The sequence below is a fragment of the Lissotriton helveticus genome, chromosome 7 (genome assembly GCF_964261635.1).
Source record: "Lissotriton helveticus chromosome 7, aLisHel1.1, whole genome shotgun sequence".
Classification (NCBI taxonomy): Eukaryota; Metazoa; Chordata; class Amphibia; order Caudata; family Salamandridae; genus Lissotriton; species Lissotriton helveticus.
The window spans coordinates 736,634,069-736,650,509 of NC_136068.1; the positions used below are offsets into that span (position 1 = coordinate 736,634,069).

Here is a 16,441-nt window from a genome sequence, read left to right on the forward strand (position 1 = left end):
ATGGTGGAAGAAGAGGAATCTAGTAAATCAACATTCTCCAGCAAAAGAATCCATTGGTGGTATGGAACTCTCCAGAAGGCATAATTCCAAACCGTCGGTTGTGAGACTGATGTAGTGCGGGACACTGTGCATGTTCTGTGAGGCTGGCTGAAGGGTGTGTGCTGTAATGTTCTGGATGTTTGCCACCTTTGCTTCAAATGTTTTTAAGGATGAAGTTTATCACAAAGAGAAGCAATAAATGTTATAATGCTGGATGCAGCGATGTCTCACCGACAATCACAAATGGTTATACACGCTATAAGAAACGCCTTTGTGTCCGTGCCCAATATCAATGGCTACTTCGGGCTTGTCGCTAGCCGAGTGGGAAGTCAGGCCACAACAACTCTGCACTCTCTCGCACTTGAACACATTTGGGTGTCAACATGACCCTAGATATGAGGTGTTAAAGAAGAAAAGCTAAAAGCTATGTAGAGCTGGTCACCAGGGAAATGCTACAACTCATTTTATAACAGTTTTTTAAATCGCCATTTTGACAAAATGTAGGTATGTGGCTGAAAATATGTTCATGTATCCTTTTAAAGTCAGTCAACGGCACTCCTCAAAGGCCGACACAAATATACAAGAAATCAGTGCGGCCGCATAAGTCATAGCGCCTGTGCTGGGGAAATTAGTACAAGTAACCTGATACTGGAATGCACCCTGCCGTGCAGCTGGCACACTGCGCGCTGCTAATCACTGCCTTCACTCCCGAGACACATAGGCTATGGGAGGGAACATTTAAAGATAGGGCGGACATACCCACGCCTTTGGCCATTTGTGTGCTTTTTGTGAAAGCCTTGCGCAATGGCCAATCCAATGAGCGGGCGTAAAAAAACAATATGGGTAAAAGCCCTAGGAAATTGGGAGTGCTTGCAAAAAGCCTCCCATAGAGCAGCGCATGCGCGCTGTGCTAAGCTCGACCTAAAAAGGGGAGGGGAAGAAAGCTAGGACTCCTTTTGAGAAAGGGAAGAACTAAACTTTGGCAATTTCTATTAAGAGAAGCTGCCCTGGATTTAATCTATTTTCTTTTTTTCCCATGTTCAGCTGCTTAAAGTCCCTTGAGTATTATAACATTTTAACTGATTTGAACCAATTATGTGAAGAGGTCTTGAGACGAGGGTGAAGCCCACACTTTAGCTGTAACTTGCTCAGTGCCGTGTTTAAGAACTTTGTCCCAGGATCACACCTTGAGTGGGATGGTGATAGAGCTATCTGGACAGCAGCTCCAAGTGAGTTTTCTTTGGCATTCTGCATTGAGTAACAACCCAAAACAGACCTCTGTTTGAGCAAGGGCTGCTGCAGATTGAAAACCGACCTAATTTGCGACTTTGGGGTAGAGCAAAGATGACAAACCCACGTAAGCTGGACTGTGCATAGTCTGGCCAGAGACCTAGTTTTCCTGGATACACAGCTAGGTAATAAATCACAGATGGCAACATGTAGCGATTACTGACAGAAGGGATCTCTGATCAAGGGTCTGACACGGTTTTGGTAGAAACAATGAATAGCATATGACCGATTAGGTTTTTCGTGATAAAGCCAAATGTCTAAATAGCAGTTACTCCTGTATTTTCCAACATGGGCGTCACCAGACTTTCGCCTTGCACTAATACAAAGTGTTTTTTCTTTTCCGAATAACTTTGGCACCAGTTGACGAATCTTTGCGAAATTTTCAAAACTTGTGGCCCACTCCGGTCAGCTCCTATCCTGAAAGTTTCGGGGGGATTCGCCAAGCGGGGGCCGAAAAAAAGGGGGGTGCCAAAACATGTTTTTTCCATGTTATTTTTCATAGGAAACTTTAGACACGGCTACAGCCCGAACTTCTGAATGGGTTTATACCAAATTTGGCAAAAAGGTAGCCCTTGTTTGAGAAAGAACGCTTTCTTACATGGTGTATATCCGTTCAGTAGTTGCTGAGAAATATAAAAAAATAAAAGTTTGGATATCTATGGCCGCAGTGGATCCGCGGACCCTTCTGACCACGAGCATTATTCTAATTGGCTGTCAACACTCCAAACCGGGAAGTGTTAGAAGCCATCTTGTGCCTCGGTAACCGAGGTACAAAAAAACAGGGAAACAAAGGTGAAGAAAAAAAAGGGGGCAAGGTAGAATCACCCTGACCCTCTAGACATGCTCAGGGGGTCCCACAGAGACACCCAGCGCGAATTTTGGCCCAAAAAAAGAAAACTAAGCCTGGACTCCCGCTGCCCCGGGGACCCCCCCCCCCGGGCTTTCCATAAATATTTGCGGGGCACACGCCTGCCCACCCACCCCCGCAGGCCCTGGGACCGCCAACCCCCAGGGCTTCTTATTTTTAATGTGTGGGGGGTCTCCAAGGCCCCCCAAGCCCCAGGGACCATCACCCCGGGGGCTTTTATTATACCTGTGTGGGGGGCTCAAGCCCACCCCCACACACACCCCGGGACTGCCACCTCCCCGGGGCACTAATATTCAAATTCAGGGGTCAGTAATGGACCCCCGAGCCCCGGGGACCATCACCTCCCTGGGGCTGTGCAATAGGTGGGAGGGGGGCTGCGTGGCCTCCCTCCTGGAGCCCTCAATGACCCTGGGGACCACCACCCCCCAGGGCCGGCTCCTGCAGTGTCCCAGGGAGCCCACCGCCGGGACACTGCTGTTTGCAATGACAGGGCGGGAGAAGTGCGGCTCCCACCCTGTCACTGCAAACTGCTTTGCTTCATTGAAGTGAGAGCAGGGAAACCTGCTCTTGCTTTCATCAGGGGCAACCTGTTGTGTTTGGATTTTGAGCGGTACGCCTAGCCGCGAAAACGCCCTGCTGCTTATTAGCGGACCTGCGATGCTGCAAACTCGGCACGCGACAAGGACTGGAGAGCCCATTATCTGTGGGATCCAAATATGGCAGCGCATGCAGTGAGCCTCAACTCGAAGGAACCCACATGGGTAAAGATTACATCACTCATGATATGGTCATTGATATCACTCATGATATCATCCAGTGACTGGTTTTCTATAAAGTGTAAATATGTTTAATATATAGGGAAGGGCGTATTGAAGAATGAGTGGGTGTATAAGTGTCTGAATGGATGATTTAGTATGTGCGTGACTGACTATAAGTGAGTGATTAAACCTCTTACTGAATGCATGGCTTAGTGACTAAATTGTTTGAATGTCTGTATCGGTCTGTCTGTTGGTGTGTAAGCGGCTGCATGGGTTTGTGAATAGCTACATGAGTGTCTATATGGGTTATTGATTGGTTGTCTGAGTATCTGTATGGGTGCTTGAGTGTTTGTGTGGGTGGGGTGTGTGTGACTGTGCATAGATGTGAGTGGGTGATTCACTGGGTGCATGGTTTCAAGAGTGCATCTGTGATGGACTGTATGGGTGAGTGTGTGTGTGTATGGGTGTGTTAGTGAGAGAATGTATCTCTCAGTGGTACACGTGGGAGTAACTACATATGTGAGGCAGTATATATGTGTGTTGTAGTATATAAATGTATGGATGAGTGTGTGCTTGTATCAGTGATTGTATAAGAGCGTAAGAATGTGCTAGTATTTGTATGAGTAAGTGAGCTGGTGTGTGTATAACTGTATAGGTGAGTAAATGGCAGTGTGATTAATTATTTGCATCACTGACTAGGTGTGTGAGTACCTCTATGGATGAGTGGTGGTGGTGTGAGTGTCTATATAGGTGTATGAGTGCATATGATAGTCCTGTACTGAGTGACCATAAGTATGAGTGGCTGTACAGGTGAGTGAGTGGAATCAGTGCGTGGGGATGTAGTTATTGGTGTTGGAGTGTCTATGGTTTTGAGAATGTCAGTCTGTAATTTAGAGTGGGTGTATCAAAGGTTATATTAGGGTGTGAGAAGATGCATCAAATTATCACATGGATGATGTCATCAGTGATGTCATTTGAGATGTCATCAGTGATGTCACTGACCATGTCATGAGTGATGTAATATGTGACGTCATCAGCAGTGCATTGCGGGGGCGCGAGCTATAGTTAGCTGAACTAACTAGAACGGGGGAATTTCTCTGGTTTTGTACGAGTGAAATGTCAGCCTAACTATAAGTTTCCCTAAAACCTATGGTTTTTTCAGTGTGTATATATAGATTGATATATATATATATATATATATCTATATATATATATATATATATATCAATCTTATTTCACTATCTATACTTCTTTATCTTGCCTGTAGGTTTTTACATTACCCTCGAAGATGAATTAATCTGCATATGAGCTGCCCAGGAGTATACTGTATCAAGCATTCCCCACTGGCAATGATTACAAGGGTGAAGCATCCGGTTCAGGTGCTGCAATGAGCCAATGAGCAATGAGTAATACCTGTGAGACAGCTTCTAGGTCAAGGATGATCATTCGAGCAGGTAAATCACTGCAGAGTGGGAAGCCACCTTAACCACACAGAACCTTTACTACACAGCCCAACCTTTACAACACAGTACTTTACCGTGCTGGTATTTTTCTTTTGTATCAATAATATATTTTTTATGCAATAAAAAAGGGGGGAAAGGTGATTTTACAGTTAACTGGAGGGTAGTTGTAAGAATAGGTCATGGTAATTTTAGGTTTTATTGGTGAGTAGTGGTAAGGGTGATTTTAGGGTTCAGGGGAGGGAAAAGGTAGACGGGGGTTATGAGTAAAGAAATGAGGGTGCGGAGGACAGATCTTTATAACCCTTCGGTGGAGGCAACACAATTTTAATAAAAAAACATTACTTATTTATGCATTTCTTACATTCAACATCTTTTATTACCACGTGAACATTGTACAGAATAAATATATTGCTTACCATGTAAGCACCTGCTCGTAGCGTACAGTTCTGTAGATTTACGTGCTCTACACAAGGCTGCCATCTAGTGTTAAAATCGAATATTACAAAGCTTTTAATCAAGAGATGTGTTGTAAATCTTCTCTTAGACCAAAATGCATAAAGGCATCGACTTCTCCTTAGATTGCTTTTCACTCACTGGGTAAAAGTTGAAAAAGGAGTCTAGAGTGTAGGACTACTATGATGTACATTGTGTGTACTGTAAGTTGGTAAACATTGTGAAGGTAGAGGCATGCCAGCACTGCTGGCTTCAGGGGTGGAGTGTGGGCACGCACATAAGTATACAGCTCTACGCGTTTTGAACAGATACTCACAGGGTAACACTTTCTGCTTGTAGCATATGCGCTGGCGATAGATATGCTCTGCATAAACTGTAAAGCAAGTTTTTTTGCAAGTTGTGGTAAAGCAATTAGATGGTGCAGATGTTTATAATAATGTTCTGAACAGTCTGGCCCACCATAGTCTATTGACAGCAAAGCATGTTCACATAGTAATGCTTTGCAGAGGTGGGAGGTGCTGACCAGGTAGCTCCATTACATACATCCACTTGCCATTAACCAAGGTACTGGTGATAGGCAAGAAGGAAGGGGGCGTGGAAGTCTGTGTCCTTAAGGTCGTATGCGATCATTAAGTCCACTTGGTGGAGTAGCAGGATGATGTCCTGTAGGGTTGTCATATGGAAGTGCTCCTACAGGATGTACGGATTCAGTGGCCCAGGTTGGTGGCTATATCAACAGGTACGCGCTTGCCAGTATCGTTGAGGGGCTTGCTCTCCTTGTCCAGCAAGGGGGTGTCCCTGTTGCTTGGGCTGAGGCTTGCTTTTTTTGCTGTTTGTACTACAACGAAGTATAGGGTGACTTGGCCCCCGGATGTAAAATGGGTCACTGGGAGAAGCCTTAAACTTCTTCCTGACCCATGCTAAAAGTACTTTCACCCTGACAGTCTTTAGAATTCTCTGGTACTGACTTGAGCATGCACTTGAGAATGGGAAGGAACTAAATGGTACATTCCATCTTGGAAAGTGTCTCCACCAAAAAGCCGCCCTCGACCTGTCGGATATACATGTCGATTTCATGGTAGGAGCCCATCCTCTGAATGGTGGCGTTATATGTAGTGGCATCACCCAGAAAGGACCATTCGGCAGGGTATAGTTTCAAAACTGGATCATGTGCAGGGTTGACATGGTAGTCATACCAGAGGTCCCTTGACCCAGAAGTCTCTTCATAAGGATCTAACTCCCAGTAAAAGCTACTTGGATCAGAATCTGTCAAAAAAGTCTAATGGATTTGGGGGCAGAGGGTAATATGAGCAAGGTGGTGTAGGAGGAGGTGGTCATGGTCTAGACTGCCAGGATGTGGGAGGTTGGTGTGGATGTCTTATGGCTTTGCCTTGATGCTTCTTGGGCACTGTGTGTCAAGAAGCATCCATCGAAGAAGAGTTCCTCTACGAAAGTCAGCCTCCATTTCCTGTGAAAAAGGAGAAGCGTCGTTGATGGCTTTTCTGGGGGCAGCTTAGCAGAAATGTTACTGGGGTCTGGCTGTATGTATAGCTGTTTCTGCCTGGCGTTGAATTCTTCTGCTGATCTCTCCGGGATGGGGGCCTCAGAGTTCTCCAGTCACAGTGAAGGGGCCCTCAGTGTCAAATAAGCAAATAGCCTCAGATGCGCTCTTGGAGATAATTTCAGTTCAAATGGGGAAGTTCTGTGCTCAAGTTCTTCTTTCTGACCCGCTGCTCAGCACTTTATGCCAGACTCCCCTGCGAGCGCTGCTTTGCTTCAGCGTGGGGGTGCTTGCGGAGGAGGGGTTGGCCCTGGCTCTGCTAGAGATCCACACATGCCCGTGAGTTTCTTCTTAGTGCAGGACCTTCTAGGTTTCAATGAAGCGGGCACCTCATTCTGATTATCTTCCTCAGAAGTGCTCAAGGACAACATCATGGGGCTGGGTACCATTTCAGTTGCTGGGATCCCGGAAGGACCCGTCACTTCCTCTTTTGAGGCTGACGGGTCCAGTTCATGGGCAATGTTGGCCACTTAAAGGATGACTGCTTCTGCATTATCTAGTGGCCCAATGTCTTGCCCTTTGATACCAGAGGCGCTTCATACACTGAAAGGTGAGGCAGAACTCACAGTAGGCCTCAATGTGGTCTGGGGAGAGTCAGGGTACCAATGCCATGCTGGCCTGCTCACGAGTTCTTTGAGCTGCATCTTGGAAAAATGTGAAGGTTGTGCATTCCATCACCCTCTTCGTGTCTCTGTTCTCCAGGGTAAGCTTTGCAGAGACTGAAGAAGGCTCAGCAAGTCGAAGGCATGAGCGCTGTAGTAAATGAGCCACTTTAGTGGTCTGATGATCTGTGATGACCCTCGATCACCACCATTGTGTACCGATTTTAGTGTGCTATGTTACTTTAGCCTTAATGTAGGATGGTCTTGCATTAGAATAATCTTGCCAAGGAATAGAAGGTGTGGGATGTCGAGGTGCAGAGGTGTTGGTGATGGTGCACACATGTGCTCCATAGTGGATACTGAGGGATTAAATGCATAGTGTTATTTGAGTTAGGTGAATTATGACTTTAGCCTATTGGCTTTGACGTGGTCTAATATTATTCTGCTTTCCAAGTAGTAGAGGCCTATGCTTGAGCAACTCCATATTCTAAACTGCAGCCATCTTCTGAGCCTCTGTAGGTGAGGGGTGATATTTGAGATTACATGTGTTGTTCACCGGCAGTGAACCAGAGCAGACCAGTTCTTATCAGTAGGAACGTGCCTTCTTCGCATTGGCGCCATAACAAAAGCTTGGCCAGCTGTTGTTGGGTGCTTGGTGTGGAAAAGTACAGGAATCTTGTGAGAAAGGTAGGCGGGTTCTTCCAGAAGCTTCGATAGAGGATAGAGTTCTATATTAGAGAAAGGGGGTCCGAGAGAGATGCTGAGTTTCTGAGATGCTGAGAGATGCTGAGCTGGGATGCTGAGCTGAGATGCTGGTCTGGTGTTTTGGCGGTCTGATGATAAATCACGGTGCAGACGTGCAGTCGTGTTTGTGTAACAGAGAGGCCTGACCCAACCAGGAGAGGGAAAGAAAGACGGACCCTTCTTCAGATGACAAGATGCCTAAGATTATGGTGAGGTGTTCCAGGTGTATTTATTGTCTTTAACTATGCTTTTATTTTCAGGTTCTATGTTTATGTATGTGTTGATGATTGCTACTAATGTTTATTGTGATGTTTAGTCATTTCTTTCTTTTGTCATCCTATTATCATGTAATAAAGAAACCCTAGAGCATATCATTTGCTTTTATTCCTTGTGAGGGAAGGTCGGGACCCTTTTTTTCCCCAAGTACTTACAGAGGGATGGGCGATTCCCCTCTAATGGGTAATTGTTGATACGGGAGGGAAATCGGCTCCCATCAGGGATGTCTAAATTACATTGCTAGGAGGAGCATGTGCTGTGTACCCTTTCAAAGAATAGAGAGGTGTTGTGACTTACTCTGCGTACCCTTTCAGATTGGGAGGTGTTGTGACTTGTTGTTATTTGCGAGCTCCTCGGCAATGGTCTTATATGTTGTCAGTGTTTATTCCTTTCTTGGGTAAGTATTGTGAAATGTGGTGTCTTTCTGGAACCTGAGAAAGGATGTGGTAAGTAATGACCTGGTGACTGACAGAAGCACCAAAACATACAGAGAAGTTAGTCATTACAAGCGCCGGCTGCAGAGGTATCGAAGAGAAGCGGTCCCAGCCAGTGGGAAGAGAGCAGTGTACCTGTAAGTAATTCACGCAGTGATTGCTATCAGAGTCCTCTATTTCAAGAAATTGAGCGGTTGGGCACAAAAAAGTCATGAGGATTGCATCAATCTCGGAGCTGTTACTGAACATATCCAAACCAGATTCTATTTTCTTCAAAAAGTCTTAGTCCTGGCATGTCATGTGACCCCTCCCTTAGTCCACAATGTACATGGGCACCGACTCCACCATAGACTGCTTGTCTATGGTGGAGTCAGTGCCCATGTACATTGTGGACTAAGGGAGGGGTCACATGACATGCCAGGACTAAGACTTTTTGAAGAAAATAGAATTGTATTTGCTAAACCCAACACTATTTGGCATCAGTGTGCAGATTACAAGTATCTACAGCAGAGTTCTTCAAACTGCGGGCGCCCACCTCTGGGGTGGGGGGGGGTCCGTTTCTGTAATCCCAGGGAGGCACAAATGCGTCTGCCTTCACTTGTATATGAAGGGAGAATGGAAGCACCCACGGTAAACTTCTCAATTTACATGCAGCAGTTGGAGTGGGGAGAAAAAGGTAGGGGATTGTGATAGTGAGTCCCATAGAGGCACGGAGTATGAAGACTGGGTCAAAGAGGTGGCTAAAAAGAACAAAATATTCTGCATTTTGTTGCAATTTTCACCACCAGTAAACTGAATGTAAAACACGTGCACACCTTAACTGAGAAATAAATGCCCGTTTAACTAACTTAACTTTTCTTGACGCTTCCGTAATGAAACCTCAGCTGGTTAGTGTCATCACTACAGAAGTCTGTGTGCGTGACCAGGGAGTCACATTTACATACTCATTGGTGCAGTGAGGACTAATGAATTGTTCATTTATAGTGCTACAAGGTCAGAGTCTGCGACAGAAAGCGCTGAATATGTCATTACATTAAAATTGTATTACACAGTATAAAATAGGCTGCCTCAAAATGTAGTGTTTACAATAAAACAAGTGTTTTAAAAATATACACTTATCTAATACATAATCATACTACAGAACTGAGTGATACAACTTTTATACTACCTCTCAAAAAAATAAATATTTCTCCACATGAAACGTTAAGTTGCGCCATCAATTAAAGGCTATGTTGGCTTCGAAGCAGCCTTAATATTTGGTGATTAACCAATTGCACACATTCAAACCTTTTAGGTAGAAGGCACTCTAGTGAGAAGGCATGTTTCTTCTTCAGCTTTCTCTCCGTCTCTGCTTCATAGACGCAAAGTGGCAGAAAGCCTGCTTTAGGCATCGAGCCTAGTAGTGATGGCTCTGGGGAATGGACAGAGGCGACAGCCTGCATCCGAGAGCTGTATGCATCATTGGTGCTGCAGCTGCAGAATTACGGCTGTATTACTATCCTTCTTTTCGTGCATTAGGGGATCAGTGCACACTTACTGTGCAAGGGTTGCTTTGGGCTTCCGAGCTATGGCCCTTAGGGAGAGGGAACATTGCAGCAGAGAAGACACCCGGGTGTGCCCATCAAAGATGTGGACAGTAGCTATCACTTGTGAAGCAGGTGCAGCGGCATTTGATCCCAGGCGTATGAGGGGGCCCCACTACATCGTAATTATGAAGGTCTTACATTAGAAAGGGATTATTTGGGCTCATTTTCCTTGTTGTTAGGGTAGAGGGCTCCCTTGCCGCAAAAAGAGGGGCAACATGGAGATGCAACTTCTTTTTTCCGAAAGAGACAGCCTGTTTCAAGATTGAAACGATGGCTCGGCATGATGTGGAAGGGGTGAACGAAGAAGAGGAGACAGCTTGCTTCCAAGCAGGACTTAGTACAGCAGCTGCTTTGGGGCGCAGGAGGGCAAGGAGCTCACCGCCTCCAAATTATGATTAGTGTTTTTTGTCAAATATATTTTTGTTTGATGTATTTGCTCCTTTATTAGACTTACATTTAGTGTTAATTATAAGCTACAGAAAAGCACACCTGAAATGATCTCATAATACCCACCCCCTGCCACCAGCCATGCCCCCCAACTCCCTTAACCTTTTCCATAAAGGTTGGTTGGGAGAGGGGTGGTCAGAGAAAAATATTTGAAACCTTCGGACCTACAGCCTCACATGCTACAAACAAAATGAGCAATCTCTAGTCCTTGCAAAGGAACACTAATAATAAGAAAAGAAAGAAGAAAAAGGGGAAGTAAATGAAGAGTATAACAAGAAAAGGAAGAGAAGGGGAAGAGAAGGGGAAAATGAGAAAAAAGGAAGAGAAAGAGGAAAATGAGAAATAAAGCAAGAGAGGCAGACGAAAAGAAGGGGAAAAAAATCATTAACAAATATTTTCATAGCTTATCCACAAATAGACATGACTTGTGTCACCTCTGCAATAACTTCTGCCATTACCCAATTGATGTATTCTGATTTTGCAAGAATGAATACCATATGTTGCAGGTTCACACTAGTGATCAGTAATTTGCACATTTAAATCTACAAAGTCAAATTAGAACGGGATTTTACTGCTGCTATCAAACAACTCCAAATTGTAACTATTTAGACCGACAGCAAGGCCTCATACAGAGGGAATGGGAGACAAAAAGTGGTTCACCTCGTGCAGATGGGATTCCTTCTTCTTGGAAGACAGGTTCATGTGTTTCTCCAGAACACCGCAGTACTTTTCTGTCTCCTTGTCATACTTCTTTTTGGCCTCCTGCAAAGATGAAAATACAGTCACAGGTCACAAGAGGGGAAGATAAAACTAGAGGTTAGATGTAGATGGGTACAAGGAAAAGTCAGAAAAAAGGTGACAACAGTGCAGGGTATCAAATGGTAGACTGAATGGGGAGGGAGCACGAGGGAGCGAATAGTTATTTGTTTCTCACGTTTTGCTGAGGCGGTGTGTATCGGTTGGCCAATGATCAATTAAATATTGCTCAGGTGGTCATAAAGGCTCTGCACCTTAATGCATGCCTCACATCAAAATGGTGCCAACTTTCCGAAGGTATGAAGGAGATGAGGAAATGGAAGGAAATATTTTTTTTTGGGCCAATAGGCAATTCTATTGAAGTGGATGAAATTCCATAAGCGGGGGTTAATAAGGAAAAGTATTAACCACCCATGTGGTATTTATTTTTTATATGTATCAGAGTAAAAGATGATGCACTTGCTGTGGGAGACTCCTTCCTAAAGAGGATGCTGCTAAGCTCTTAAACAAACACCAAAAAATCGTGCAAGGTGATAGCAACCAAATCTAATTTAATTAGATGAATTTGGGATGAGAGCTTTGATGTTCCCTCTCAATGTATTCTGGAATTTTGCATCTTCATTCAAATGACGATTATTTTGAAGAATTTTCGTGGTAGGGTGGATGAAGTGCACTGGGAAGGGCCTATTTTCTCACATATTTGTTTTTGTAACACAGGAGATAAACCAGCACTCCCTTTCTCTACACCTCTCCCCTAATTGTTTTAAATTTTCTTGTTAAATGGCTTTTACAGCTTTTTATCTTAGTGGTCTCTGTTTCATATTTTGGACACTCTTTGTATTTGAGTTCGCTTGCTAAAAATGCTGCTTTGCTGGTTATGTTTTATGCTACCGAACTGGGCCAATTTTGAGGGGAAAACGTGTATTTTCTTTTAGCCTCCTTTTTCCTTTTATTGAAGTTCTAAAATCTAAAACGTGATCACAGAAATGTGCATTTATTTATTGCTTTAATTTCATAACATCCAGTAAAATATATAAGCCATTAGTAAATACGTGAACCACATACAACAACAAATCCCAGAAGGGTTAGTGATATAACTAAGTAAACCATCCACTAGAGCCCCATTCAGGGGACACTATCATGGTATCTCCAGATCGCAAAATATCCCTATGCTATGTGAAGCCACAAGGGTTCCATACTGTCTCCTGTCATCTTAGATCTCTGCAGGGAGTCGCTTTGTACTCTAGTCACAGATAACAGCATCATGAATCACCAATATGCTGATGATAAACACAGTGGCGGCTGGTAAGGTTTGTGAGTGGTAAGGCTGAGCCTGGTGGCGGGGCACAGTATTTGTTCTGGAGGTTAGTCGCCATTTCCTGTTGCAAATCTTATTTAAAAAATAGGATAAACATGCATTTATCAGCCCAATTTTTTTTAAATAAAAAGAACATAGGCCTGCCTTGACCTTCTTTAGTGAAGTATACAACAGTCAAGAAGGTTTGGGTTGGTATCTCCCTCACAACATGTTTGAACAAATTAGTTCCCTTATGTCCATGTGAATAAATGTCACGCTGATATATTGAGAGTAATAGGATGGGGAAGGGCTAATAATCACTATTTTAATGATGTTGCTATTGCATTTTACACTGCAGCTCACATCATTAACTCAGGTCACACTTCATTTGAACAATGTAGAAAAATAAAAATATGCTTCTTTTACAGTCCATTTTTGTGGCCACTGGAAGCAGAAGCAGTAAAAGCTGTGCAACTGACCCCGCCTCTTAGACAGCTGCTATGTTCTCACACTCCTAGACCATATCCCAAGACATGGATTCCCAGAGCCCACTTCACATAGTGCATTCAAGGTGCAAAAAACTCACTCGTACAGCCAGACTGAATGGCAACAGGGGAAAATATTATTAAAACACGAATTAGGAACTATAATCAAAGAGGAAGTAAAGATTCTCTTTCCTGAACATAACTTATGATGTGTAAACAAGGTATTATAATTTCCTTCAGCTATAAAAGGCACTTGTGGCCTATAAATCAAGGAAACGCTGTTAAGACAGAAGCACATTCCTTCCTCTTACTGTCAGAATATCTCCCAAAAATGGCTGCAGACTCAAGTGCATACGTCGGAAATGTATTGTTAGGGAGCAAATAAATAGATTTTTGAGCTCACTCTCTAGAATGAAACAGATAGTTTCATGAAAGCTATATGGTTTATGCAGTTCTATCATTTATATAGCGCTTGTTTCTGACCATATTAAGCGCTATCTATATGTGTTGTGAGGAGCCTTTGCCGACAGAGCAGGAGTGAGGAGGGGAGGCTAGAGAGATGTTACAAGTAAGGGCCATCAGCAGGAAAAGGACTTAAACACATTTTCTGTGCCCCAGTAAAAACTAACAGGCTTGCAGACAAAGCAAGTGCACATGGATACATTAGTCTTTAGTGCAGCAACTGCAGCAAATTGAGATCTAGTATATCAAAAACCCATTGCACCACAATCCTGGCTGTGCTTTACTACCCAACGGGAAACGTCGTTTACAACGCGGTGTTTACACCGCACAACCTTTTCCACGCAGCTATTACAACGCAAGTCGTTACTACGACTTGCGCTGGATGGCGCTGTGGGATAAGGAATGTTGTAATTTTATATTCAAACACCTTCCCTACTGTTACGGGGACTGGTGTTGGAATATAAAATTATAAAATTCCTAAATCCGCGCCCTCCAACGCAAGTCGTTGTAACGACTTGCGTTGTAAAATCTGCGATGTCAAGTACCGCGATCTAAAAGATTGCGTTGTACTGACATACATCCCTACCCAACTGGAGTCCAGGAGTCCCATTTGATTTGCTCCCTCTGACTGAATCAGCCTATTCACAACACAAACCTTCATTTAAGATCTTTTTGTGGACCACTTAATTAAAAGACATAAAACAGAAAAATCTTTACTATTTCTATGCAAGTCTTCAGACAATGTCTTTTCGGAGGCACTAGTGGAATAGGAGACGGTTCAGCTGATCATTACCAATTCCATAGAAGGTATTTTCTATCCCTCAAAGTGTAGATTCTAATTGTCCTGCAACAGACCGTCATTCTATCAACAAATATAGAGGATTCCGGAACTAATTCCATGAGGCCAGTGGAGAGACACCACTTCCAATGAGAAGAATACAAACCACTTCCAGTGTTATGGGAGGTCTCACTGCAGCCTTTGTAAAGAACTGGCGTCAAATTTAATCTGATCTTGGAGTTCTTCACACAATGGAAGGTTATCAAAATTCTTCAGATATCCAATTCAAAGTCAGTTTCCAAAATCGTGTCACCCAGCTGAGATGGACTACAAGTTAATCCAGCAAGAAATGAAAAAGATAGTAAACAAAGGACCTGGACCTATAGCAATAACTGTTTTATGTCTTTATGGTGTATTAAGAAACAACATTATAGTAAAAAAGAAAAAATAAGCAATCCAATAATCAACTTTAGACAATTAAATGTCTTTGTTTTATACTGTCACTTCGAAATGGAGACTACACATGATCTCATTGACTGTATTCAACCTAAAGATTGGTTGCCTTATCTAAATGTCAAAGCTTGTCCCTCCATTTCCATTCATCCATTGTACAGAAAATGTCTACAACTCACACGGCAGGAAGTAGTTTACCACTTTACCGCAATACCTTTCGGTCTTCATTCAGCACCTTGGTATTTCACCAAACTTCTAAAATCAGGATTGACCCTTCCAAGTTCTCAGGGAATCAGATGCCTGGTTTGCTTATATGACATTCTAATTCTGGTGCAAGGCAAGATCAAAGTGTTTCTATCTTGAAATCACAATCTCTTTTAGAAAGTTTGGGATTTGTAACAAACTGGGAAGACTTGGTTTAGGACCCAGTTCAATCAACATAATTCCTAGCGTTCTTAGTGAATTCTACTTCTGATAAACCAACTTTCAAAATCAAAGATAGTTCTCATAAAGGTGGAGTTAGCTCATTTCCTAACTTCATCTCAAATTTCCGTATGCAATTTGGCAAGAATTGTGGGTCTCCTGTCATCTTCAATTCAGGCAGTTTTCAGAGTCCTCTTCATTAGAGAAAGTCATCAGTAAAAAACGTATAGACAAAAGAGGAAGACCTCTGGTGGCTAGAACTCAGTCAGAAATGGAAGAGCAATTTTCAATGCTTCAAATGGACAGGTTTAAAGCAAATACCTTGCCTAAAAATCTAGGACTCTTTTACCAAATAATTTTGGGAGTTTTGGCCCACTTACTATAGCCTTATAGCCCGCCGTAGCGGGCTATACCTGCTATTAAAGGCCTGCTGAATCGTTAAAGGCCCGAGCCGAAGGCGAGGGACTTTAACGAAACAGCGGGACTTTAATAGCCGGTATAGCCCTGCTACGAAGGGCTATAAGGCTATTAGAACATTCTGCCACTAGAGGGCAGAATGTTCTAACAAATTAAACAAAGGGTTCTCGAAGCCAGAGGGGATATAAATCTCCTTGAACTTCGAGAAGCCATTGTATAACATTGGAATGTTGCTCTGCGGGCCTTTACCGACCCGTAGAAGCAGGGAGCACTCCATTGTCTGCAATGGAGCTCCCAACATTCCAATGTTCTAATATGTCTCACTATCAGTGGAATACCTTCCTAGCCATCTCGATAAAATCACATATTGGAACTCTTGTCATTATAAGGACCGCGGCAATAGAAATTATTTCTTTTTTCCCCTCAACAAATTCAAATCTTTGCAGCCCATTCCCAATCGACCTATTTGCTACCAGAATCAACAACTAAATTCCCCTCTTTTTTACAGCTGGATGTCAGTTCCAGTCAATCCAGACAATGGATTTTTTCTTTCAACTGTGAAATGTGGAGCTACCTTATGCCTTACATCCATTTCTAATGATCTTAATGTCTAGCCAAAGTCAGGAAAAATTTGACTACCACTGAGATAGTAACTCTTTTGGCTGTCACAGATATTGTATCATGTTCTCTTGCACATGGCGGAGGAAATTCCCCATCTATAACCCAATGCTTATAACTTTCTCCTGAATTATTGGAACCAACCTCACAATATCATCCTGTCAGGTCACCTTCAACTTAGTGTGAAAACTCTCAAGTCAAACTGCTTTACAGAAGGCCTTTCGCAAGAGT

General features: G+C 43.3%; 1 protein-coding gene across 4 annotated transcripts in view; it reads right to left on the minus strand.

The window, feature by feature from the left end:
- The window catches only part of ARHGAP26 (Rho GTPase activating protein 26), a 2,444,655-nt gene that overhangs the window by 2,000,431 nt on the left and 427,783 nt on the right, over positions 1–16,441 (minus strand). For all 4 annotated transcript variants that reach the window (XR_013598661.1, XM_078653061.1, XM_078653060.1 and 1 more), the window contains exon 5: positions 11,182–11,283. Coding sequence is in view for 3 of the 4 variants with exons in the window: in XM_078653061.1 (XP_078509187.1) it covers positions 11,182–11,283 (102 nt within the window). In the remaining variant the exon portion in view is untranslated. The remainder of the gene's footprint in view (positions 1–11,181; positions 11,284–16,441) is intronic.